The sequence below is a fragment of the Sinocyclocheilus anshuiensis genome, unplaced genomic scaffold (assembly GCF_001515605.1).
Source record: "Sinocyclocheilus anshuiensis isolate Anshui unplaced genomic scaffold, SAMN03320099.WGS_v1.1 scaffold1097, whole genome shotgun sequence".
NCBI lineage: Eukaryota > Metazoa > Chordata > Actinopteri > Cypriniformes > Cyprinidae > Sinocyclocheilus > Sinocyclocheilus anshuiensis.
In genome coordinates, this window is record NW_015555843.1 from 178,344 (window position 1) to 203,784 (window position 25,441).

Below are 25,441 nucleotides of genomic sequence, written 5' to 3' on the forward strand. Positions count from 1 at the left end.
TTACCGAAATTGCTAGTTGACTTCACAAATAATTACAAAAACAGCAATTAGTACACTGAATTAAGCATGCAATATTGAATTAGAATGACTGAAATTGTTTTTGCTTTTTTTTGGTAAAACATACTCCAATAATCTTTTATTTACAATAATTTTTCAGTGTAAAAAAAAATGCAAAATTATTAATATGACATAGGCTGAAAAGAAGTATTTTCAATTCTATAAATGCATTTTATTTACCAGGCGAACACATGGAACAAACCCTGGGCCAAATACTTTACCATTATTAATCATATTGTTGAGTGATAGATTATTTATATAGTGATAGATTATAACAAAATAACTTATAGTTTGAGTCAACCCACATCGTTTGAAGTAAACATCAATATGAAAAAGTTTTCTGTTTTCTTTTAAAAGATGATAAGCCTTATTTTGCCATCATAACCAAGCATGATTACATGCTTACTGTCATTTTATTATTTGCATTTAGTATTGTTTTTTCCCTGTTGCCCATCTATCAGAACAGCCCTGTTAAAACTACCATTTGAGAACCACTGATATAAACCAATATGTTTTTTATTATTGTCCAGGGCTTTGCAGGGGATCCTTTGCTTTTCTTTTAGGATGATAGATGAGCCCACACAGGACAAGTGGATGAAGATGATTTAACCTTTACCTGAGCATTACTGCTCTTAAACACTGCTAGACATAATGTCTCCACATTGCATCAAAGACACACACACACTCACCTATACATCCACTGAACTACAGTATCATTCATTAAAACCTCACGATAACAGACGCAGCGTCTCTCTGTGCTTAGAGAAATCTGTGAAGGTGGGTACTACAATAATAGAGCAGCTGTTTTGACTTCAGAATGTGTGTGTCTGCATGTCTGGATATGGATATGGATTAACTTAATAGTGTGTGTGAACAGAGAAGTGTCTTTTAAGTAGGATTTTAAATTGTCTGGCTTCAAAATGCAGTATTACGGTCAGTCTTTTACGCAGAAGCCAATTATTACCTGACCACATAATAATGCAGTGTTATGATGTAAATCACTATCTTTACAATAAATAATTTCATGATTTCAGCACAAATATGTCACATAGCACGCTCACTGAGAAAACAAAACTGTTTCATATGAGATATGTCAAACACAAATATAATGGTATATCCATATTTTATTTATCTACCACAAAGATAATGATAAATAAATGTAAATCCACCCCTTCACAATTTTAGCATTATTTTATAGAGAAACATAACCTTGAAAGCTTTTGTTTTCTATGAAAGTAACAAGGAAATTAATTACACTGAAAGGTGGTCACATGTACTCAACACCCATGTTTTTGCTGTTATTTTATCATTAGTTTGAATGTTTTGTTTTTGATGTGCTGACAAACTATCTCAGAAGCATATAGCTATACGGTCCGTGTACGTTTTGATCATTTCATCTCCTATTTGGAATGCAATAACGAGAAATGGAAAAACGGCTCGTTTCTTTTAAACCCCAAACGAAAAATGAGAAATCGAGCCAAAATCTCATTTTCCGTTTGTTAAACTAAACGGAAAAACTAATAAACGAGCTGTTTTTCCATTTCTCGTTATTGCATTCCAAATAGAAGATGAAATGATCAAAACGTACACGGACCCATACCCTTCATAACCACTGGAGGGAGCACAGAATTAGCTTTTGAATCATTAAAAAAAACAAAAAAAAAACAGGTGGAAGCATTTCACGTTTCAGATTTTTAAATACTTCAAACAATCGAACTTCGAACACAGTTTGAACAGATTTTCATGCTGTGCTTGAAAAATACTGATTTCAAATACGTAATTTCAAATAGGGAAAATAGTAGTTATGGACTTTCTTCTGCCACATGTAATGAAGAAGTGTTCCTCTGCAGTCAGACGAATCTGTTTTAAAATTAATTTATCACACCTGGAGCTTTGAGATGTTCTCTACTTTGAAAAATAATATTACTCTCGATATCTCATCCTACAATCATCTTATTAAAATCTAAATTTAGCACACAGTATATCCGTCTGCACAGCATATCAGTACAGCTGTTATAAAGTACAAGTGGTTAATTCTAATGATCTTTGAGCAGAAATATTTCATTATGTGTCTATTTTCCAGTTTCTCTTTGATGGTGACCCCTTTTCTGAGAACTGGCTGAGGGATATGAAGATCCTATGTGTGTTTTCTATAGTCTGTGTTTTTATAACAGTAACCATCATTTGGGAGGTCTCACACACATGTGCCCTTATGGAATTAATTAAGAAAATTCTTCCTAATTAGACTTTAATTGCTCTCCTTTACACAGAGCTCTTCTGCAGGGACTCTTGTGCAGTTTAATTGGACTGGCCTTAAGCTTTCTCTCATCATTAACCCCTCATGGGTTTAACGACCACTGGGCCTTATTTGAATATGAAAAGATTATAATTTATGTAGATTTCTAAACCAGGCTTTTTTGGGACAAAAAGAGAACCTCACAAAAGACGAGTTATATTATCGAGTTATATATACACGAGTTTTATATAGGATCGATTTGATAGTACTGTAGAAATGATGAGAGAGACCGAGGGAGGGGGAATCTATTCCTCCATTTGACCAGCAGGTGTAGCTGTACATAAACAAACAGTTTTAGTATTCCTTTCATTTTGCCGCATGCAACATCCTTTACTCATCCAAATCAGTGATCAATCAAATGTAATGATCCCCTTGTGAGTGACCTCCCTCACATGACATTATAAAAGAACAAAAAAAGGCCAGTGTCATTGTACTATAGCAAATAATAAAAATAATAATATGGACATTTTTTATCATGTATTGTGTGTTTATGTGACTTGTTATTCTGATCTGCTATTAGAATAATTTTAGATGTAAAATAAATAAATAACATTTTGTTTATACACTATTTCTTACTGTTGAAAACTAGAGCTGCCACTGCAAGAAAATAATTTGTAGTGGGGGGTTAGTGTAGATTAGTACCGTCCCCCACTTTGGGGTCTTGAAGTTAGCTCAGTGTGATTCCTGGACTTCAGGGTTAAACAGGGAGTTCCCTACTACTGGTATATCTTTCTATAAGGGTCCTCTGCCCCCTGTGGGCTCAGGTCGGTTTCTGAGGACCTGACAAGAAGTGGCATTTCGCCCCAGTTTGCAGACCCTTCTTGTTGTCGGGCACCTTCGGGAGTGCTGGAGTCTTGACACTTTGGCACTTGACTGCAGTTTCCAAGTGGCGTAGCTAGCTCTCGTTGGCTCTCCTTGAATAGCAGATCCTCTGAGTTGAGTGTAGATATTACCATCCCACTATTGGGCTCTTTAAGTAGGCCCCTCTGCTCCCCAGTATGAGCTTGGTGCAAGTTCCCATTCAAAGAGAATGCCTCAGTTACAAATGTAGCCCTGGTTCCCTGTGAAGCGGAACAAGACACTGTGTCTCGTTGCCATGCCTTTGGCCTGCCTGTTTACTTTTCCTTCAGACAAAGTTGATGCCGTGTACTACAGGCGCCCTTTTATACTTACAGTCACACTGGTAGTGACATCATGGACTGTAGTCGGCCAATGACATTGTCAAGACGTTACCTTCTTTCCAAACTGGTGTATGTGATGACTGTTTGTGGTTTCATCTGATGGGTGAATGGCCAGAGCTACGGTAATTATGTCTCTATTTGTTTCTCTGTTTTTGCCACGGGATTGACACAAGCTTCAGTCTGGATCCAGAACAACTGAGAAGAGATGATCCAAACCCATTAATAATAGTAATACATTATAGATTACTTGTTACTGTTATTTAAAAGTAATTCCTTAACTTACAAAATGACTGTCTCAGAATTGTAATGCGTTACATGACTCCTGTATTACTTTTGAGTTACTTTCACCAAAATAACGACAGAAGTAGAACTTAACATTCTAAAATGACAAAATGTACTGCAGAGCATTTTACATCCAGTAGAGGGCGATATGGTGTATCATAATGACTGTGGGCTATCCAGGCTACTAACAACAATATACCTTATAATTGGCAAAGAGAAGGCTCAAGACAATGCAAGAAAGGATGACAGCCAGAATCACAAACGATCCGAGTCTGTTAAAAGTATGGTACAGGTAAAGTGATTATCTGGCAATATCTGTGAATAGCTTAGTCTATTCATATTAGACACAACAGGAGTATATGTAAACTCTAATGCCATGACAAGATGCGCATACATGCATCTGGCGAATGTACAGTATTCTGCCATCTTCCATTAGCCGCTTTTCCACTGGCCAGTGCGAGCCGGGGCTTACAGCGAGCCGGGCGGGGCTAATAGCCTCGGACCGCAGCACAGAGGCCGAAATCATGCCGCGTTTCCACTGTCGGGCCAGTAGCCTCGCAGCACTCCTGTAAAACCCGCCCTAAACACGCCTTCACTGGACTACGTCACACAATACAAAGTTCCACCAGCGAGAGGGAGATGAATGAAATAAATCGCTAAACACATATATCAGAAGCTGTCGTTTAGTCTTTATTTACAAACTTGGACACCACACGCGGCTATTGACTGACCACGAACAGGAAATATAACTTATTTGCGGCATTTTTGATTCGTTAATGTCTCGCAGTCTTGCTGTTTTTTTTTTGAACATGTACCGAGTAAAATATTACTGAAAATTGATTAGTAATACCTTAACACTATTGCGTTACAGCGAACAGTAATCCGTTACTGTAATGCATTACATTTGTAACGCGTTACTCCCAACACTGCTAATGGGGAATAAATAAAAACACACTTTTGATGCTTTTCAGATTGAGCTCTACAATTTACTGTTTTGGGAGGAAAGGTGAGTTACAGATTGGTTTGCCCTTTCCACCTTTTCCAGTTGGAACTCATATCTGACTCGAGTGTGTAGTAGTGTAGAACATGGATATGCACTATTAGATACATTCCTAAACAGCCTGGCAAAAATCCTCTCATTAGCAAAACCAATCAATATTCCCTCTCTCTCAGCATCTCTCCCACATGCTTCAACAGATTAACCCACAATCTCTCCCATCAGGCCTGATCTCTGATCAGTGCTGCTTTCTCATGTGTGATAGTGAAAGGTCAGAGTAATAGGTTCCAGAGCAGTGAAAAAGAGCTAATGAGAAAGACAGAAGTGTGAAGAGGTGAGTTGACCGTGTTCATTTCACTCAGGGTCTGTGTGGATATTTATCAAAGCTTCAGACAGATTTCCTCCCAAAGGATGCAGAGCCATCATATACCATTAGGATCAGAGGCCGAATATTTAAATATAGAGAAACTGTGTAGTCTCTGTATCCAACATGTAAAACGAAAGAGAATATGTAACAAAAAAGTTTTGTTGTTGTTACAGAGTTCCCTTCCTCTCAGAGCATTTACATTTACATTTACATTTAGTCATTTTGCAGACGCTTTTATCCAAAGCGACTTACAATTTGGGGAAAGATGAAAGCAAAGACTGATACATTTACTAGCCTTGAAGGCAGAACCATAATATACCATTAGGATCAGAGGCCAAATATTTAAATATAGAGAAACTGTGTAGTCTCTGTATCCAACATGTAAAACAAAAGAGAATTATGTGACAAAAAAAGTTGTTGTTGTTGTTACAGAGTTCCCTTCCTCTCAGAGCATTTACTAGCCTTGAAGGCTAGCAAATACCCCCCCCCATATCCAGTAAATACAGATGACCTTAAGAACTTCAACTCCCAGCAGCCTTTGCCCTGCAGAGATGAGAGTGAGGTCACTTCCAGGGTCTCATCCAGTGGGATCTTACAATTACTACTGCTCATGTTTCTATGCCAACCAAAACATAACAGCCTTGAGCACATGAACCTAAAAACAGATGCTCAACTTTTTCATTGCCTTATTTCCCAGAAAGCTTTAGCCACTGGCAGTGAAGATAGCCTGTCTTAGATCATAGTGTCGAAGGACTCAAGATTATAACCAGCAGACAAAAAGAATACAAATATACAGTGATCACACTTAAAAATAAAGACAGAAGGCGTAATGCATAATGATTGCTCTTTATTTCTTTGCCCATAAATACTGTTTTATTAGTGTTTTATTGTCGCTATTACTGTTTCAAGACCAAACCAACTGACTCCAAATGACACTGGCTCTAATGGTCTACAGAGCAAGATCTGATTAAACTTTAAGACCCAAGATAAAACTGTAAATCTGTCCATTTTTTAAATCCTGATGATTGCATACTAAAGATTTTTATTATACATGCAATAATTCACCAAGACATCAACAAGTATTTATCAATTGTTGATGCCAATACAGAAGTTTGGTCAATATTTTAATCAGAACGGCTCGAGGTTGCCATCCAACCTGAGCTAAATAATCCCAGATAAAGTTAGTATTTTTTATATATATTTTCTAACATTTTAAGATGGTTACCCTGTAACCTGTACTTTTAATTATTAAGATTGGCACCTTTATCAGATTGGGAATGGTTTGGTTTTGCATCAGTAATGTCTGTTGTGTGTATCGTGGCATGATTGATAGAAGAAACCCTTCAAATACTTTTCTATCAGAAGGGGGAAAAAATGTACTCGTACCTTTTGGTCTGGGAGAGAACAAACTATAAATAAAGTAAAATGTTCTCAAAGAGCACTAACCATACTGAGAATTCAGATATAAGTAATACAATTAAAACACTGTTTTCTTCCTCATTAACAGACCAATACTAAACTATCAATCTATTATTTCTCTGACATCAGTCCATTTCAAAACAATCCAACACTGCAAACATTTTTCTTTGAAAAACAAACAAAAAAATTATATATATATATTGCATTTTGTAAATGTTCAAAATATTTAACAGTGATAATAAGGTCACGCCAATTACATTTTAACAGCATTTATCTGGAATAAATTACATTTTTCAAGTATTCTCATTTGGATTGACTTCCAAGTCTCCATAATAAATCAGACAAACAGCCACCATCAAATCAAAAATAATTATATTCTAATCAGGGTACCAACCCATTAAACATTATACTGAAAAAAAAAAAAAAACTTAGATAATTTAATAATAATAATAATAATAAAAAAGGCACTAGAAAACCAGCCAAGCAGTGGAACAAAATTTAACACTGTTACTAATCAGATGTTACTAACTGAATACTAAACACAAAGCTACATCTGATTTAAAGAATAACACTTATGGCTCTGAAAATCATCATAATACTATTCCTGGCCTGTATACTGCAATATTTAAAGGCACGTGTACATGCACACATTTGTCCACACAGAGGCCTGAGCCTTGTGTGGGCTAATCGCTTTAGATGTGCAAGATCATATGTCATCATTAGCCTAAAACACACAGTAATGCAGTTAGCTAGCAGGCTTACACACTCCAGAGAGAGAATCATCACTCTCAATCACTGCACACACATCCATATTCTCTCATACTCCTGTTTGTGTGCTGTGAGTTTAAATGGTGTTTAAGTGACTTAGTGCATATGAGCTCAGATCACGCACCTATGGAAAAGCCAGAATATGGGATCTTTGTTCGTGTTTAGTTGTTGTTCTCCATCCTCTGTAGTGTGTAAAATTCACTATATTTGGTCTCATCTTGCAAACATAAGCATGAACACTAGACTAAATGGAGGTTGCATGTGTGTTTTGGGGTCAGAATAAGCAGCAGGGTAAGTGTTAGTGTGTCCTCTCCACTGGTGCACAGGCACTCTGGATTCAGAAACCTTCATCATCATCTACTTCATAGCCGTAATCTGTACACAGGAAAGGAGAGGAATGCAGAAAGGTTAGAACAAAACTTAATGCTCCGTTCTAAACTACATAAACTCAAAACACAACCTACGTAAACACAAAGAGCATAAAATGAAGATGTTTCTGTCAAAAGGAGCCAAAGTTTTCAACCAGAAGTCTGTGAGAATTATATATAAATAGGTTCTTAAATATTCATAATGTAACATTTTTGAATTAACATTTGCTAATGACCTGTTAAGCACATAAAATAGTAAAGATAATGTTCTTAATGAAAAACAACATTAATACAAAGTGTAATGGAGAAAATAAAAAAAAACATTTTATACTGAGAGACTATATATATTGGGTCAGAAAAGGTTGAAAGCCCCTAAAGCAATGTTGTTGTCATTAATTAAAACTAAAACTATTTTTGTTAATTAGAATAAAGCTGAAATAAAATGTGACCCTGGACCACAAAACCAGTCATAAGGGTCAATTTTTTGAAATTGAGGTTTATATATCATCTGAAAGCTGAATAAATAAGCTTTCCATTGATGTATGAAAATCTGGAATCTGAGAGTGCAAAAAAAAAAGAAAATACTGAGAAAATCACCTTTAAAATTGTCCAAATTAAGTTCTTAGCAATGCATATTACTAATCAAAAATGTTTTTATATATTTACAGTAGGAAATTTACAAAATATCTTCATGGAACATGATCTTTACTTAATATACTAATGATTTTTGGCATAAAAGAAAAATCTATAATTTTGACCAATACAATGTATTTTTGGCTATTGCTACAAATATACCCCAACGACTTAAGACTGCTTTTGTGGTCCAGGGTCACAAATATAAATATTAGATAACTTTTAACTAAAAAAAACCTTGAAATTAAATGAAAATTAGAAATATTGTGTTGGCAACGAACTGATATAAAATAAGCTTAAATACTAAAATTATTAAAATTGAAATTAGAATAAAGCTAAACAGAAACATTTTAAGTAAATGAACAAAAATGACAACAGCATATAAAATTACTAACATTAAAATTAAAATGAAAACTTGACACTATAAAAATAATTAAAATTGAAAAATTTTAATTGCCAATTGAAAATATTAAAATACTATACTAGTGTATAAATAATAATGAAATACCACTGGTCTAAAAGGAATACGTCTTTATGAAAAGTTAAGAATTGATCCAAAGGTGAAGGACAGTCTTTATTTTATCACATACCAGTGCTGCCCATTAACTGCATGGCACTGACACAGTGTTCGTCCTCCTCATCCTCCTCTTCTTCATTTACAGGGTCTTCGTACGCCACAGGTCCACTCTCCATGACAACAGCATTCTGGGTTGGAGCAGCAGGAGTGGCCACTGGGGCACCAAACCCTTTCTGAAGGTAGAGAAGGAATAAGAAAGTCAACATGAAATGACATTCCCAGCTCATTTTGTGTCCATCATCCAAAGCGTTTCCACTTTTTTAATGTTAGTTAGTGTGTAATGTTGCTGTTTGAGCATAAACAATATCTGCAAAGTTACGGCACTGAAAGTTAATGCAAACGGAGATATATATGTCTTTTAAAATTCTGGCAGTTTAATGCCTACAAAAATGGCTCGTAGGGACTACAACGAGCTACTTCCCGGGTTCGTTACGTCACAAACCCAGAAATTTACATAAACCCCACCCCCGGGAACATGCAACAAAGGTGACGGGGCCATGTTGCGCGGCTTTAGAGAAGAGGAAGAGTTGTAGACATGCCGTCGAAACTGTTATTTTCACCCCGCTAACAGGTCTTCTGTGTTCGGCCTTCCTACGGACGCTGTACTTCGTGAACAATGGTTAAAATTTATTTTTAATTCTGTTCCTGACAATTACAATCCTACATTCCACCGGAGCACATGCAACTATTGCCCGTAATAAGTAATGGGCGTGAAGTTTCCGGACAACGTACAGTAAGCGGTTAACGAATCACAACACACTGGGCCAGCTAACCAATCTGAGCCCATTGCGTATTTCTGAGGGAGAGGTATCATAGAAACAGGAAGTCAACCGGCCGTTCAAATGACAATGGAGACAGCGGCTTACAATAAAGGTAAAAGATATGAAAAATAAGGTGTTTTTTTTGTTTGTTTTTTTTAATGAAACATGAAGACATGTTACACTGCACCCCATAAACACAATCAAGCCAAGAAAAAAAGCAGTCAACCACCCCTTTAAAACAATTACGAATATGTTTCCTCTTTAGAAAACAAGCATCAATTAATTGCTCACAATAAGATAAAAGACATGTATTACTAGTCAAGAGTCCATTTGGATTTGGTGACTTCAACTCAGAAAACACCCTTTACTAACTCTGACTGTGTGCTCCTAATATCATGCTGCTACAAATGAGGATAACACTTATCATCACAAGTCAGCTTCAGAGTTAGCAACAGATAGGCTTGTTAGTGAACTGTTTATTTTCCTGAGGGACAAAGGGAATACCATCAATCGCAAAGCTTCATTTCCCATTGCCAAGTGATGGCCAGAGGTTGCCTAGTTACCCGAGTATTGACCCCTAGAGGTAGTATTTTTGCTCTGGGTTCAAAAGAGCATTGATTATATATTCACACACACACACACACACACACACACACACACACACACACAGAAGTTTAAAAGCAGTAGAAGGAAGACCAGAGACCAAGATAAGACAGACAGATTGACTTAATAACAGAGAAAAACAAGACAGAGGAGAAAAGATCAAGGACTCTGACATACAGAAAGATGAAGCATCATGGAAGACACAGCCGGAGGGAGTGGCAGAGCCACTGAAGAGCTCCAGTGGTCTACGGGCCAGAACACCAGCCAGGGATCAGTAGGACTCGAGAGAAAAGAGCATGTGTCATCAAGGCCTCCTCAGAGTCCAGGTGTCAGCGGCCCACTTTCCGCTGAAGTCCGAGGCGGTACATTAGCTTACGATATGCTAACTCAAACTGGTGCCTTTGAGTTAGACTGCTGATCTAGAAGCAGCTCGGTGGATCAAAATAATTCTCTTAATTTAGACATGAAAAGGAAAGACCCGTTTCTAGGTCAACTTAATGCAGTTTTCCTGCACCAGAGATAAACTAAGTGAAGCTCTGGGCCAGAGGGCCATTTGAGGGTTAAGGAAAAGTGGTTTAATATATCCAGAGGCCTGCCAAGGATGTGCTTGTAGGAAGGACGGTGATTTAAATTCACTCACCTGATCGAGGGCCAGCTTCTTAGAGGGCTGCGCACACACCAGGGGCTGTAACCTTGGAGACAGCAAGACAGAAAGAGAGAAACAGTGAAAAAGACATATAGACAAGATCATTAAGAGAACATGGCTTATTTTTCAAAAGCTGCTCGGGGATTTTTTTTTTTATCTGAATCTTAATCAAAATTTGACAGAAACACAAGGTCAAAACTTACGTACTATCCGGTCCTATAAACTCAGTATACCTCAGCTCTGTTCTTTTCAATTCACTACACTGCTTAAATCACTAACTTATTATAATGCAAATCTTGACACATTATTTAAATTAATTCCCTAAATGTACGTAATTTAAATTCTGTCAACCCAGAAAAGCATGAGTTTACGGACCCACAGAGACTCTAAACACCCCCTGCTTCACAATGAAATGTCACTCTGTATATTTAGTAAAAATGTATTCACTGTATTTTTCAAAACCAAAATGCATGAATAACAACAACATTTTTGAATCTAGCACATTTTCATAGGTGGTGGTAGACATGGACAAGTCCCGTCTTGAATTACAGTCTACTTCAAATCTCTCACTGTAAAATTCCCAGTGGAATAAACATGGCAGCTCGAGTGACAACAGGAGGGGGAGATCGAGAGACAGACAGAGAAAGAGGGGGCAGGACAAGCACAGAAGAATCCAGAAACACAGTTAACATCTCAGTATTTGCAAGTCAACATGCTGTGGCACAGTTTAAATAATGAGTTTACTCATTATTCCAACGAATGTAAAATATGTTAATGAGGTATGGATATGATGCACCAAACCCGCAGCATAAATAAATGCTAATCAGAATCATATGATTCTCTTGATAATACATCTGAATATGCAGAAGAGATTCAGCTCTCATGGGAGCAGTTCTCTTTATATAACCACAAGCCGTCCCGAATCTACTCAAACGCACATATTAAACTCAACTCAAACATCTCTCTATAGATAGATAGATAGATAGATGGATATAATGAAACAACAATAGAAAGATGGAACAGAAAGAAGGATAGAACGATGGATATAACTACAGAAAGAAGAATAGAAAGACTAAGAGAAGGATAGAAAAATGGATAGAATAGAAAGGATTTAGTGAAAAAGACAGAAAGAAGGAAATAAGAAAAGAAAGATGGATAGAATGTTAGAAAGGATAAAAATGGATAGAGTAGGAATAAGGAAAGAAAGAAGGATAGAATGATAGAAAGAAGGGCAGAATAATAGAAAGAAGGGTAGAAAGATGACAATGATAGAAAAACGATAGAACAATAGAAAAATAAATTAAAAAGATGGATGAAATGATAGGATAGAATGAGAAGGATGGATATAACAAAAGGTAGAATGATAAAAGATGGATACAATGAAAGGATGAAACAATAGAAAGTAGGATGAAAAGATGGATAGAATGATAGGTAGAACGATAGATCGATAGATAGACTGACAGACAGACTCCTTCAGCTTCTCAGTCAGTAAGACAGGCATGCATGGTTGACAGTCCTTCACAACCCAGCATACGAGTGTCCTATTGATGCTACAGTGCATTCTGGGATGGGGAGCGGTGCAGTACTTGGCATGAAAACAAGCAGCCAGAGCCAAAACACAGCGACAACATTCTATTCCTGAGAAACAGTCTACACACACACACAGATTCACATGTGCGTCAAGGGCTGATAAACTGTTCACACCACTGAGTGGGTCAATTATTCAAACACAGAGCACAACAATAATGATTAGGGGTGGGAATCAGGGACCTGCTGATGCAGTATATTGATATCTGGGTCACAATACAATAATATTGTAATTCTTTGTGGCAGTTATTCAAAACTGTGACATATTGTGATCCACTACTCGATTTTCTTTCATCTGAATTAACCCTTGGTGCTTTTCAGCATTATACTCAACTTTAGGAATTAGTTTGAACAAAACATTCAGTGTTCCTTCAATAGTTCCAATTTTCTTTTGTCAAAATCAAAAAGTTTTGAGAATATCACTAAAATACTATGAGACGAAATAATATCAAATATCTATTTGATATCTATTTCTTTCCTCTCACCATTAGTAATGATGTGCGCATGACCTCATTCAAGAGTCTTTGGTTTGTGGTTGTGATGACTCCATTGCTTTCTCACAGAACATTATAAATCGTTCAGCATTTACTTTGACCTTCTGCGTCACGCTGACCTCAGTGTATGACTAAATGGCTGATGTCAACAGGGCCATTTATTTTATTGAGCTGAAGGTGTATGACACCAGGCTGACACTATTTCCGCTGAGTGCATGAAAGCATGAGCAAACACCGCCTAAGAAGTAGGTGTCTTCATTTCAGAAGCATGCCTTGGTTCCAGGCAAAGATAAGGGTCTCTCTTTTCCTCAAGGATGACGAAAACTTCCTCTAATTTTTGGGTCAATTCAGCCTTGAGAAAAACCCAACTTTCTTTGATCTTGCAGACAGCAGACAGCTTACCTCTCCCTCTCCGTCTCTCTCTCTCTAGAGATGCAGGTTTTCTGCAAGTAAGCTGATTAAGTAAGAAACTTCGAGCCGACAGCAGAAAGATCCTCAGAGGAAGTGAGACAGAAGCAAGATAAAGAAAGGAAAAAAATGGGAAGAGTGTCTATAACATCTGTCTGAAAGAGCGAGAGGGGGAGTCTGTTTAATTACCAGATGTGTGATGGTGTGAGATGGCGATTTCTGGCACTCCAGGTGTGAATGTCTAACATGAGATGGTCTCATGTATGGATACAGAGGAAGTGTTGAAAGAACAAAGGAGCGGGGGACTGCAGAAATAAGCGCAATCCATCTCAGGTTCTTACAAAGCCTTACCGCAAACTCTATTCAAAACCTGTTAATTTCAGCAAAAAATTAACACTGTCTTACACAAACACTCGCACTCTTTGTAGTCTCTATGGTTCCGGATAAATGCTGAGCTGTGGGTATTTGAGAGGACAAGAAAATGACCAGAAAATGTGGGAGGAGTGCGAGGGAGAGAGGGTTAAAACAGCAGGGGGTAATTATACAGGCTATTGCTGGATGACAGAGTGAGAGAATGTGAGACACTTATTCAATTTAAGGTTCAGAAGCACGGAGGGACGAACAGACCAGCAGATGGGTTGATGTTCAGGTAATTGCGAGATGTCAGGAATATGCTGTAAAAATACAGAAGAGAGACCGAAAAGGGAGAGTGCATGTCTATGTGTGTGTGTTTGTGTATAACAGTACAGTACACAATACCTCAGTGTGTCACAGAGTGTGGACTGAATGGAACACAATGGCTTTACTGTCAGCAGAACATCATGCACACACACACACACTGATATGCACTAATTTTGAGTTTCTGTGATAAATTCAGGTTCAGCTGAAATAGGACTGGGAACCTCTTAAGAGAACCTGAAAAAAAAAAACAGTTGAGTTATGGTTGTGCAATATATTTTCAATGACTTTGTTGGCAATACAATAAGCAACATTGTGAATATCACATTAAAATATGCTTATTTGGCCATTATGTTTACTAATCATAGTGTCTTTAATATAGTTCTGTAAATATTAAAACTTTCCAATTCAGTGAACTCTAGTTTAATGATTAGTTTGTCAAAAATGTTCATGAAAGCCTCTGAAATGTATTAAATGTTTTTAAATCCATATGTAAATTTGTATACTATTTATGTATTGATACATTGTTGTATAAAATTTAAAAAAATGATTAAATATATACACACATTATTTCCAGATGTTTTTCATAACAACATTCAATATATCTTTTATATATTAAATTTGTAATTTTTTTCAGAATTTTTCGAAACAATATTCAATATATCTTTTATATGTTAAATATTGTTCAATACCTAAAAACTATTTTCAATTTATTTTTTGTTTAGCCTTTTATTTTTTAGCTATATTGCCCACCCGAAGAATGAGTCTATAAAAGAATTAATAAAAAAAATGTAAAAGAGGATGGGTAAAACAAGTCACTGAATAATACAGACACTCTCGTTCAGGTAGACTCAATTCAGTAAACAGACTATAGGCTGTTATGAGTGAGAAAAAGAGAAAAACTGGGAAAGAGAGAGTGAGCTTGGCATGGTAACAGTGTAATGGCTTTTAAAAGGACGTTTGCTCACCTTTCATTCAGAAAAAAACATAAAACCTACTTTCAGAATGAATGATTCAACAGATCTATCCTGTTCACTTCAAGAATTCATTCAACAAGAAAACACTACACACAGATAAAACTGGCCACTCAAAGAGAGAGACAGAGAAAAAAAGAGAGAGAGGTGCTCATTGTTCCATGATATTGGCCTTGGTGTGTCAGAGACAAACTGAAGGTGGAGCACATTTTCTGTGCAGGGCCACCAAGAGCCTCTCCTTAAAGAGAGAATATATATCCATGACTAATGACAACCTAGAAGAGCCTTCAGCCAAAGACTAATAGCATGAATGGAAATGAGTACACAGTAGTACAACACGCACATATTTTCCAAAAAGGAGGGTACCAAGGAGTGGGCCGCAGTGGGGCCTCACTTTAAATATGTGCTCTAACCTTTAATGTGTTCCATACCAGCATTTAGAGACCAAATATAGAGCAGAACGGGGTTATTCTGACTGACCATATGCATGGGACTTTCTCTCTCTCTCACACACACCCACGGTTAATTTAGCCCAGATTGGGCTATTCTTAAGAGACCTGCCCTGTACTCAAGGGCACAAAAGGGTAAAGGACATAAAAAAAGAGAGAGAAACAAACATAAGAACCTTTCACACTTGCAGCCCGACCCACAAAGCTCAAGGGATTTTCCATCTGAGGGTCATGAGTGAGATCCTAATTAGCTTTTCCAAGAAAACAGATCTAATAAAAAAAAACAAAAAAACATCACGCATATGGGAATTTACAGTTTTGATGAGGAACTCAGTACATCTTCATGACTGTGCTGCTACAGAAAGTGTTGTGAAGTGTGGAATCAGATGATAATACCATGGTACTTGGATATGCACTGTGGTCCTGAATAATTCAACTGTTCATACACCACAGTTTTATCATGGTACTCCAAGGTACTTCAACGGAGGGCCACATTATAAATCTCATAAGCAAAATTATATTTTTGAGGACCAAAAACCATGGTAATACCATGATATTATTCGTAAGATGCTATATTAGCAGCAGAAACCAGCATCAACAAGACCATAACCAGTATAACCACAAAAACGTGATCTGAATGACATGTGTGACTAACGCAGCATGGAAAACGTCAAAGCAGAAAGCATTACAGCATAATAGGCTAATTTTATTAGACTGCTTGCTGTTGCTAAGCTGAAGTAAACCTTGAATCTTTCTTTAACAAAACTATTATTTCAATGATTTATGAAATGAAGACAGACTCTGTATTGCAGATGCACCTTGTTTAAACATTGTAAAATGGTAAAACAAAAAATAGTTTTCATTTGAAAAGATATAAAGATAGAATAAGTACAGTTACAGTCTTGCACCCTGCCATTGTGTATCCATAGGTCTATAGTTAGCATAGAGAAGAAAAAGAGCTGAGTTGGTACAGGAAAGAGCCCAAAAATGGGTGTGGGCAAACAAATAAAAATCAGGGCGTATCAATAGGAGTGGATCTGTTTTTAGACTGTCCACATCAACACTCTAAGACACAGAATTACTAGAAGAGAGAACAAACATTCACAACGTTTTTTTATTTTGTATTAAAATAAACCACTTTTTGTGAACACAAAATTTCCCCATACTATGTAATCTGTCTGTCTCATAAGGTTACGTAATGCAACACTATCACAGCCAATCAGAAGATATTTGATGTTTAATTTACAGCTATGCAGAGTGTGTTTTTGGACCAATAAGATTTTCTGTGGGAGAGGCAACCCGGGTTGACACAAAAAAGTAATAGAAACCAAATCAAACAACAAAATGTCTAGTAACTCACTGCAGTTGCGGCTGGTTAGGATAAAAAAACTTTTATATGGAAGAGATTTTTTCACATCATTCTTGGACAGGATGTGGGGTTAGACTGTGATGGTGAGATTTTTCTAGGACAGATGGCAAGTTATGTAGTATAAAGGATTTTTTAGAACAGAATGTGTAATTAAAGGTGTGTGGGGGGAAAAAAATCCAAAAAAGCAGGGAGTGAGAGAAAAACAGAAATAAATCAAGACAGAAGAAACCTTTCTCATACAGTTCCATACCTCTTGCCAAAGCTGCTGATAGTTTTGCCAATCATGGGTGAAGTCAGTTGGGGTTTCCGTTGGCGGGCCACAGGGGTTCTTTTGGCTCCGGTGGAAGCTTCTTCAGTCTGTTGAGTGGGACTTTTTGGGCTGGATTTGTTCAAGTCTTTCAGAACATCGTAGTTTATTTTAGTGGAGATGCGTTTCTGCTCCAACATCTTTTCAATGGCTTCGTCTGCAGTGCTGGCATTGATGGGCTCACGCCTCCGTGCCTTCTTTTTAGGCTTTAAGATGACACAAAAATAAGAAAGTAAACACGTACACATTTGTGACTCTGACAACTGCACCTGCATTTATGAAGTGCCTTGTTACCTTCCGCTCTTTATATGTACCCTCCTCCTTTTCCTTTGCTATTCTTTCCTCCTTTTCTGAAGGAAAAAAAACACTTAGCTTTAACAAAAGTGTTCCAAACTTGATTTAAATGAACCTGTCGAGGGTTAAATGAAGAAATGGGACATTTCAATCTCTTCCACCTTTCTGTTCTTTGAGGTAGTCTGCATTTTGAAGCATCCACAGTTCAGTCTTCACCTTAACTTCCTTCTCATTAAGGATATACTAAGAGAAAAAAAAGAGAAACACAATATATAATCCCTCACGTCATGGTGGACAAGCTGAAGAGAGTAAATTGCAACATATCTCATTCCACTCTATTCTAATGCAATCCCATTATTCATTTTTGGATATGAATCTCATCCCAGATTTCAACTTTATAGAACCACAATGATGCTGATTCTCTCAATGGACAAGACTTCAAACATGAGCTTATGTAACTCTCAATTTGCTTTCAAAGCAAATTATCATGTCGTTACCATAATGAGGTCAAAACTCACCCGATCGATCTCATCCTCGTCGATACCGCTCAGGTCTAACTCACCGTTTTCTGCCTCCACATCTGATGGAGAAAAACAAACACTGTTCCTAAATATTTAAGATTTTATTTGTAGATATAAGAACATTACAAGACTGAATAAATTTGTGCACAGATACTTCCCTGTTTAATTATCATATGATCATATTATAATTTATTTTTAAAATCACTAAATAAAAAAGCATAAAATCTCATTCACTGCTTTGGCAAAAGAAAAAGTGTCTCGCCTTGTGTTTTCTCCACATAATTAAAGTGTATTCAAAGTTTCACTTTCCTAAGGAGAAACACATGCTGATTATGTGTAATGAAAGCTTCAGCATTTATATTTATGCTGCCATTCAAAAACCATTTCTCTGAGCTAGTTGTTCAATTAGGTTAGTGGATATATACAGAAAATCCCACTGCAGTCTAACCTTAAAACCTTCACATAAAATGTCCTTCAGTAAAATCACATGGCAAAATAAACTCAAATACATGTGTGTCTCTCTGTGGTTTCTGCCCTGTAGCAAATCTTACTGGAAAGTCCACTGGGGCTGCTGGGATCATTATAACAGTGGCTCTACAGTAGCAACTTCCAGGATTATTCTCCCTCTGCCTTCCGTCTTTTTCCTCTTTTCTAGGTCCAGTTCCTCCCTTCCCCCAACTTTACTCTTTTCTTTCTGCCTGGAGATTGTTGGCAACGCTTCAGAAGTTAGCTTTATAGAGCATCCCTCTCTCGCTCTCTCTCGTGTGTGTTGTATTGGGGAAGGGGTTAGAGGGGGAAAAGCACAGAAAGAGAGGGAAATTCTGTTTTTCTTGCTTCTGAACGGGGGGCGCTCAATGCCAGTAGATCCCGTGAGCCAAGAAACCTGACCTCCTCTCATTGATTACATCTGAACACGCAGAGACAAAACACATTTAAACCAACACACACACACACTGAGTCCCTCCAATACCGCACATTAAAACACACTGTGCCATGAGTCACATGTGTGTGATGTGGTGAGAACGTGAATAGCAGAGATTAGTTACAACAGGCAAAATAAAACCACACCAGAGAGAGACTACCAGGTGCAGCTGGATTCAAGAAAAGAGTAGCTGAATAAAGAGAAGCAAAACTGTAATAAAACCAGCAGTTCAGTCTGTCTTTCCCATTAGGCCTAACTTTGTGTTCATGTTCAAATGTTGTTGTTTTTGTACCATCTGTTTTCATTTACTTGGGACATAACCAACTGTGTGCAGCTTGCCAGGAAAGGCATTAACTAAAAATAGCATTTAAAGCGTTCACATGCGCAGCCGCACTACCTGAAGACATATGCATATGCATGAGTGTTCGACAGCAGCTGTATGTCAGTCAGACAGCACTTAGGGGCCTTATACGGTTAAATATACCTGTAGAAAAAACTGGTAGTCTTACTTTTTGTTCAGTATCAAATTGGTAATGAGTACTGCCACTTAAAGGGCAAGGTTTTTTTTTTTTTGCTTGCAATTACAATTAATGGGGACTGAAGAATTCAAAAAGGATGCAAAAACACCATAAATGTAGTCTATACAACTCACGCACTATATTTCAAGTCTTCAAGTAGCATAATAATAATACTAATATGATGCTGAATCTCAATAGGCATGAAACAGAAATTGTGATAGTCTTTTAATTATTGTAATACATATCTGAGTGAAATGATCAAGTTTTTAAAGCTTTTTTCAGCAACTGTTCACTGCAAAAAAATAAAAAGGTATGAATATAATCTTCCAAATTTATAATTTTGTGTTGCACAGAAGAAATTGAAGTCACACGGTGAGTTAACGATAACAATTTTCATTTCTGAGTGAACTGTCCCTTTAACCTCACCTGAAAATCAGAGGCAAAAAAACCCTGAGAAGCAGAAAAAAGGAGCCAAGTTCAACAAAATTACAGAAGAGAGAAACAACAAATGACAGACTCCATCTAACACTAATCATTCTCCCTCTTCATCTATTCCCCTGTTCTTCCAATCTAAAAACGTCTCCGTCCTGAGGCTAAATTTCTGAATGGTGTTGTCCACCTAGACATTAGCGTTTCCGCGTGCGTTCAGAAAGAGTTCAAAGGCCCCCCTCATCTCCAGAGGTTTCACTGACACCAACACCTGTTCAGCGTCAAGCACGGTGTCTGACTAAGGACGTACTGATATTTCCAGATATCACCAGACAGACACCTCTTTCTTTCTCTCCCTGGACAATTCTCACTCTTCAGCACATGCAGAAGCTCACCAAACGTAATCATCTGATAATGTCACTCAAACTGACTGGCAGGTCAAAAGAACAAGCACTGAAGCCCAGGGAAAGAAAAAGACGGACAATGGAGATGCAGAGATAAGGAAAGAGAGAGGTAGGGCGGGTTTCTTCTGGAGGTGAAGAGGGCAGACAGGCCCATTAAAAACTGACCCCTTCTTACCCCTGTGACTTCCCCAGGGAAACCCCTCGCCCACTCACACACCTGCTACAACAGTCTATATATCGCCCATAGTCTGGAAAGAGAGAACGAGAGAGAGAAAATGTCAAGAGAAAATATGTGCAAGTGCTTTTTTCACACTCTACTGTATATACACAGAGCAAAAATGGGGGAGGGTTAGACAATAACATGAAAATGTAAAAGTAACAGCAGAAAGGAGACGAGAGAAAAAGATTTGAACAGACTTTATTCATGAGATTTCCCATTCTCACACGTTCGGATGCCCTACAGGTGTTAAATCTAGACAGCAAAAGAGCCTCACGGGGGTCCGCACACAGATTTTTCTGTCAGTGCATGTTAACGGAACAGTGAACTTGTCTATCTCATGGATCGGGCCTCCCACAATCATTTGTTTTTTTCCTCTCCACACGTCTGTCAGTCAGTCACTCTTTTATTATGTCATATTTCACACAGATAGCAGCGCCCCTGTCGGATGACATCACATCACTGTCAGTGCTTCACAGTGCATTTCATTATGAGAAAACAAAGCAATAAATGAGTGACAAGGATTAAAATGATAAAGAGAATAAATCATACAGCAGGAAAAATAAGGAAACATTATAAACATAAATGTAAACATTAATCTTAAATGTGTCATGTTGAAAACTTCACTAAAACTAGCACAATGTTGCTATGACAACAGTTTCACAGCTTTAAAAAATAGTTTTTTTTTAATTAAACTAGTTTAAAGTCAAAACTATGGTTTGGTGATATATTTAATATTATACATTCATGTACATATTGCTGGAGATTCATGTAGATTTTGATGTTGAAGTCAAATGAAGTTACACTGTGAATATTGCACAGATTTGAATGTGCTTTTTATGAGAGAATTATATGTACAGTACCACTCACAAAAAATTTCTTATTATTATCAATGTTCAACAGTTGTCCTGCTTAACATTTTTGTGGAAACCATTTACATAATGCAAAATACATTTTTCTTAGGAATCTTTGATGAATAGGAACTTTAAAATAGAATTTAATAGAAATTTCTGACATTTTTGATCAAAAATGTCCTTGCTGAATAAAAGTATAAAAAAAGAAATTATATATATACATGTACTAAGGTGTGTGTGTGTGTGTGTATCTATATCTATCTATCTATCTATCTACATATATACATATGTATGTATATATATATATATATATATATATATATATATATATACATACATATGTATATATGTAGATAGATAGATAGATAGATATAGATACACACACACACACACACCTTAGTACATGTTAACATAAATATCGATATCATCAAAAGGGAGAAAAAGAGATTTAGCTATATCACCCAGACCTAGTATTAACGCAAAGACCTACAAATGGACACAGCACCTCAAAACCATGTGATCTGTGACATTATTCTAAACACTGTGTTTATGAACATAGTTATAAAGACTAACAAAGGCACATCTGTGTGCATTATAAAGGCCTTATGAATGTAAATTACCATCACTTTTGGCCCATCTGTCCTTTACAAACCCCCAACAGCTGTCCATAGGATGTGTTCAAAGCAAACAAGAAGAATAAATGTCACTCACACACTTAGTCTGTCTTTCATTCTCCTTTGAAAAGCACCTCTCCCTCCCCTCCCCTCCTCTTTCCTAGTGTAAATGAACAAGTCTTTTCTCTCCTCCTGCTCTGAAGATCCAAAGAGATTCTGACAGATGAGAAGAGAAGGGCACGATCCACCCACTTTTTTATGTTACAGGCAAACAGTGAACAGTAAAATTATGCAAAGGGAATAGAAATTAGACAGAAATAAATTTAATAGACTGACTGATCAATAAAAAAGAAAAGAAAAAACAAACATAGAAGCACATTAAAACTAGGGATTCTGGCATCTCCTACTGTGTGGTCAGCAAGGGGACCAGGGAGGACAGTGAGTGACCATCTGGAGACTGACACTCACTGCGGCATTGTTAAGATCGCAGGTCCTCCACCCCCTCAGAGAATTACACTGCTTACACAGCAGCACCGGATTTCTCTCTCTCTACACACACACACACACACACACACACACACACACACAAAAGGGAAACCCTTCTGACATCCTCACAGAAGAGAATTGACCTTAGAAAAACTGAAAAAAAGAAAAAAGAAAAGGTACAAAAAAGAAAGGCAGGATGAGGAGAGGATTGAGACCTTCAAACACCAGTATACAACTTGCTCTCTCTCTCACACAATTTCAGTATCCTTTATTAGCATGGCAAAAACTGTACGTTTATATTGCCAACATATTTCAAGCATAACGAAATTGTGAGAAAGTAAACAAAGTAAACTAAGTATTCAACATAATTAGTATATGTAAAAACATGCCAAAGCTAGCAGCACCACCAAATGAGAAACACATTGATATGCAGTGTAAAGGGAAGTACAGTAAATCATTTAAAACACAGCTTCTGAGGAAATAAATTAACAGTGTTGAGTAACGTAGACAGTAGGAATTGATGAATTAAAATAAAATGGAATAATCTAAATATGTAATATTAATTAAAGTGCCCCAGATATGCCATTTCGAATATTGCCTTTCATGCATTGTGTAATGTAGCTGTATGTGAATGTAAAAAATCTGCAAAGTTGTAAAGCTGACAGTGCACGATAAATAAAGTTATTGTCTCCCAAAAGAAAAAATCGACTCTGAACAGCCTAAATGAGTCATCAGTAATTCGAATCCCACTTCCGTGATGGCTATACGTCAAGGGCTAACACATTTGCATAATGTCTGCCTTTGTTCTATGCTGGCCGGCCGCGAGAAACTTGTAGCATGCTCATGTTGAGAAGACGCTGTGTCCTACGCTGTGAAACTGCTATGGTACAGTGTAAAAAATAAATTTTAACCACTGATACTTTGCAGCCTAATCTTTCGGAAGTGAAAATAAAACAAATTCACCTTCACTGTGAAAGCAAATTTGTTTTATTTTCACTTCCGAAAGATTAGGCTGCAAAGTATCAGTGGTTAAAATTTATTTTTTCCACTGTACCATAGCAGTACAACCCCAATCTTTTTTTATGTTCCTGTCATTTTACTGAAGACTGCTTCTCTAATCTCAGGGAATTCAACGCGGGATTCACAAAACACTCGCTCTTGAAAGACGGCTTAGTACCCAATTTATTTGGACCAGCTCGCTCCACTGAATCACAACCTGTAAGTATGATAAACAACAGATGTTTATATTTTTTATTTAGCGTTCAAAATACGGAACTGGCAACGGGCGTATTGTTTCCGACACGTGCTGTACGTGGTAGACCAATCACAACAGACTGGGCCATCTGACCAATCAGAGCAGAGTAGGCTCACGGAAAGTGAATCTTAGAACTGCTTTGAATGAATTGTTTGAGAATCGTTGGGAAAATGAGTTGATAACTAAATGCATATTTTGAGAAAACTAAAGCATTTTTTGACCTTGAATGCATGTAAACCTACAGTATTGTAGGAGACTCCCAAAGCAATATTAGGAACCTTAAAAATGACATAATAGGGCCACTTTAATTAAACAAGTTACTGTAATAGTTCACCCAAAAATTACAATTCTGTGATAATTTATTCACCTCATGTCGGTACAAACCTGTATGACTGACTTTCTTGTGTAGAAATGTCTCAGTGTTTTTCATCCACACAATGGAAATCAATGGTCACCAAAAGTATTTGGTTATCAACACAAAAAATACCTTATTTTGTGTGGTGGAGAAGAAAGAAAATCAAACAGGTTTGGAATGACATTAGTTAGTAAATGATGACAATTTTCATTTTTGAGTGAACTATCCCTTTAAGGTACATTATGAAGAACAAGACCAATGGTGCCAATAACTGTGATAATGAAGTTCTCTCTCTCTCTCTGATGCAACATACACTCTCACCAGTGGTGGAAAGAGTACTGAAAAAATATACTCAAGTAAAAGTACCATTACCTTCCAAAAAATGTATAAAATATTAAAGGGGTCATATGATGCTATTTTTAAGAACATTCTTTTGTGTATTTGGTGTAACAGAATATGTTGACATGCTTTAATGTTCAAAAAACACATTGTTACATCCCTACATACTGCACCTTTTGGGTTAATTAGGTTAAAATAAAATATTTATTATTATTATTATTATTATTATTATTATTATCATCATCATCATCATCATCATCATTTTACAGTATATGTATAGCAGATCTTGAAGGTTTGGTGGTTCTGTGGGACATTTACATCACTCATAAAAGTATAATACATACATTATCACAGCTAAGATAATGCAAAAGGGTCTCTGCGTTGTTGAGCTTAACTTCCCTTAACTTTTCCCATTCATTCTCTATGGTAGTGCTTAACACTACGGATGCGATGTATTTTTGGCCACGCGTAGATTTCATGGCGCTGTTTCGCCTTTTCCGTGGCGGGGTATTCAAACAGCGGATAGTCATCTGTCAATCAGTCGCTGTGAAGGAGAGGATACGCGTTTTACGATCGGAGATTTCCTCACAAAATTGTTTTGTTTAAACAACATACACTGTTAAACTACCTCGGCTGTATTAACTATTACGTAATTGATTTGTTATTTTTTTTGTTAAGTCTTCAGATTTTACCTCAAGCTTGTTTTTTTTCCCCTCAGAGGTCAGCGCGATACTCTCATCAAGCAGGTAAAGTGAATTCTATGCTTCTTTTTGAAAAATAAATGGTACAATTAATTACTTATTGTATAATTATATAATCATATTTATATGATTAATTATATCAGTTGTTCTGAATGGTATGTGATTTTCAAGTCTTTAGTGCAAATACTGTACACAAAACAAATAAAAAGTTAGGCCTAACAGAGCTTAGTTACTTTATGAATTTACTGTGTGTTCAGCAGTAAACCACACAGTAAACCAAATTCTTTATAGATAATGCAACTGCTGTATTT

The 25,441-nt window shown here is 36.9% G+C and overlaps 1 protein-coding gene across 1 annotated transcript in view; it reads right to left on the bottom strand.

Annotated features, from left to right (window-relative positions):
• Positions 1–7,067: 7,067 nt before the first annotated feature.
• LOC107675573 (transcription factor IIIB 90 kDa subunit-like) overlaps positions 7,068–25,441 on the bottom strand; it is a 47,288-nt gene continuing 28,914 nt past the window's right edge. Inside the window, exons 12-18 of the mRNA XM_016469982.1 lie at positions 18,034–18,095; positions 17,677–17,758; positions 17,516–17,571; positions 17,165–17,427; positions 10,950–11,001; positions 8,959–9,118; positions 7,068–7,742 (exon numbers count right to left, since the gene is read on the bottom strand). Of these exons, the coding sequence (XP_016325468.1) occupies positions 7,705–7,742; positions 8,959–9,118; positions 10,950–11,001; positions 17,165–17,427; positions 17,516–17,571; positions 17,677–17,758; positions 18,034–18,095 (713 nt within the window). The 3' untranslated portion in view covers positions 7,068–7,704. The remainder of the gene's footprint in view (positions 7,743–8,958; positions 9,119–10,949; positions 11,002–17,164; positions 17,428–17,515; positions 17,572–17,676; positions 17,759–18,033; positions 18,096–25,441) is intronic.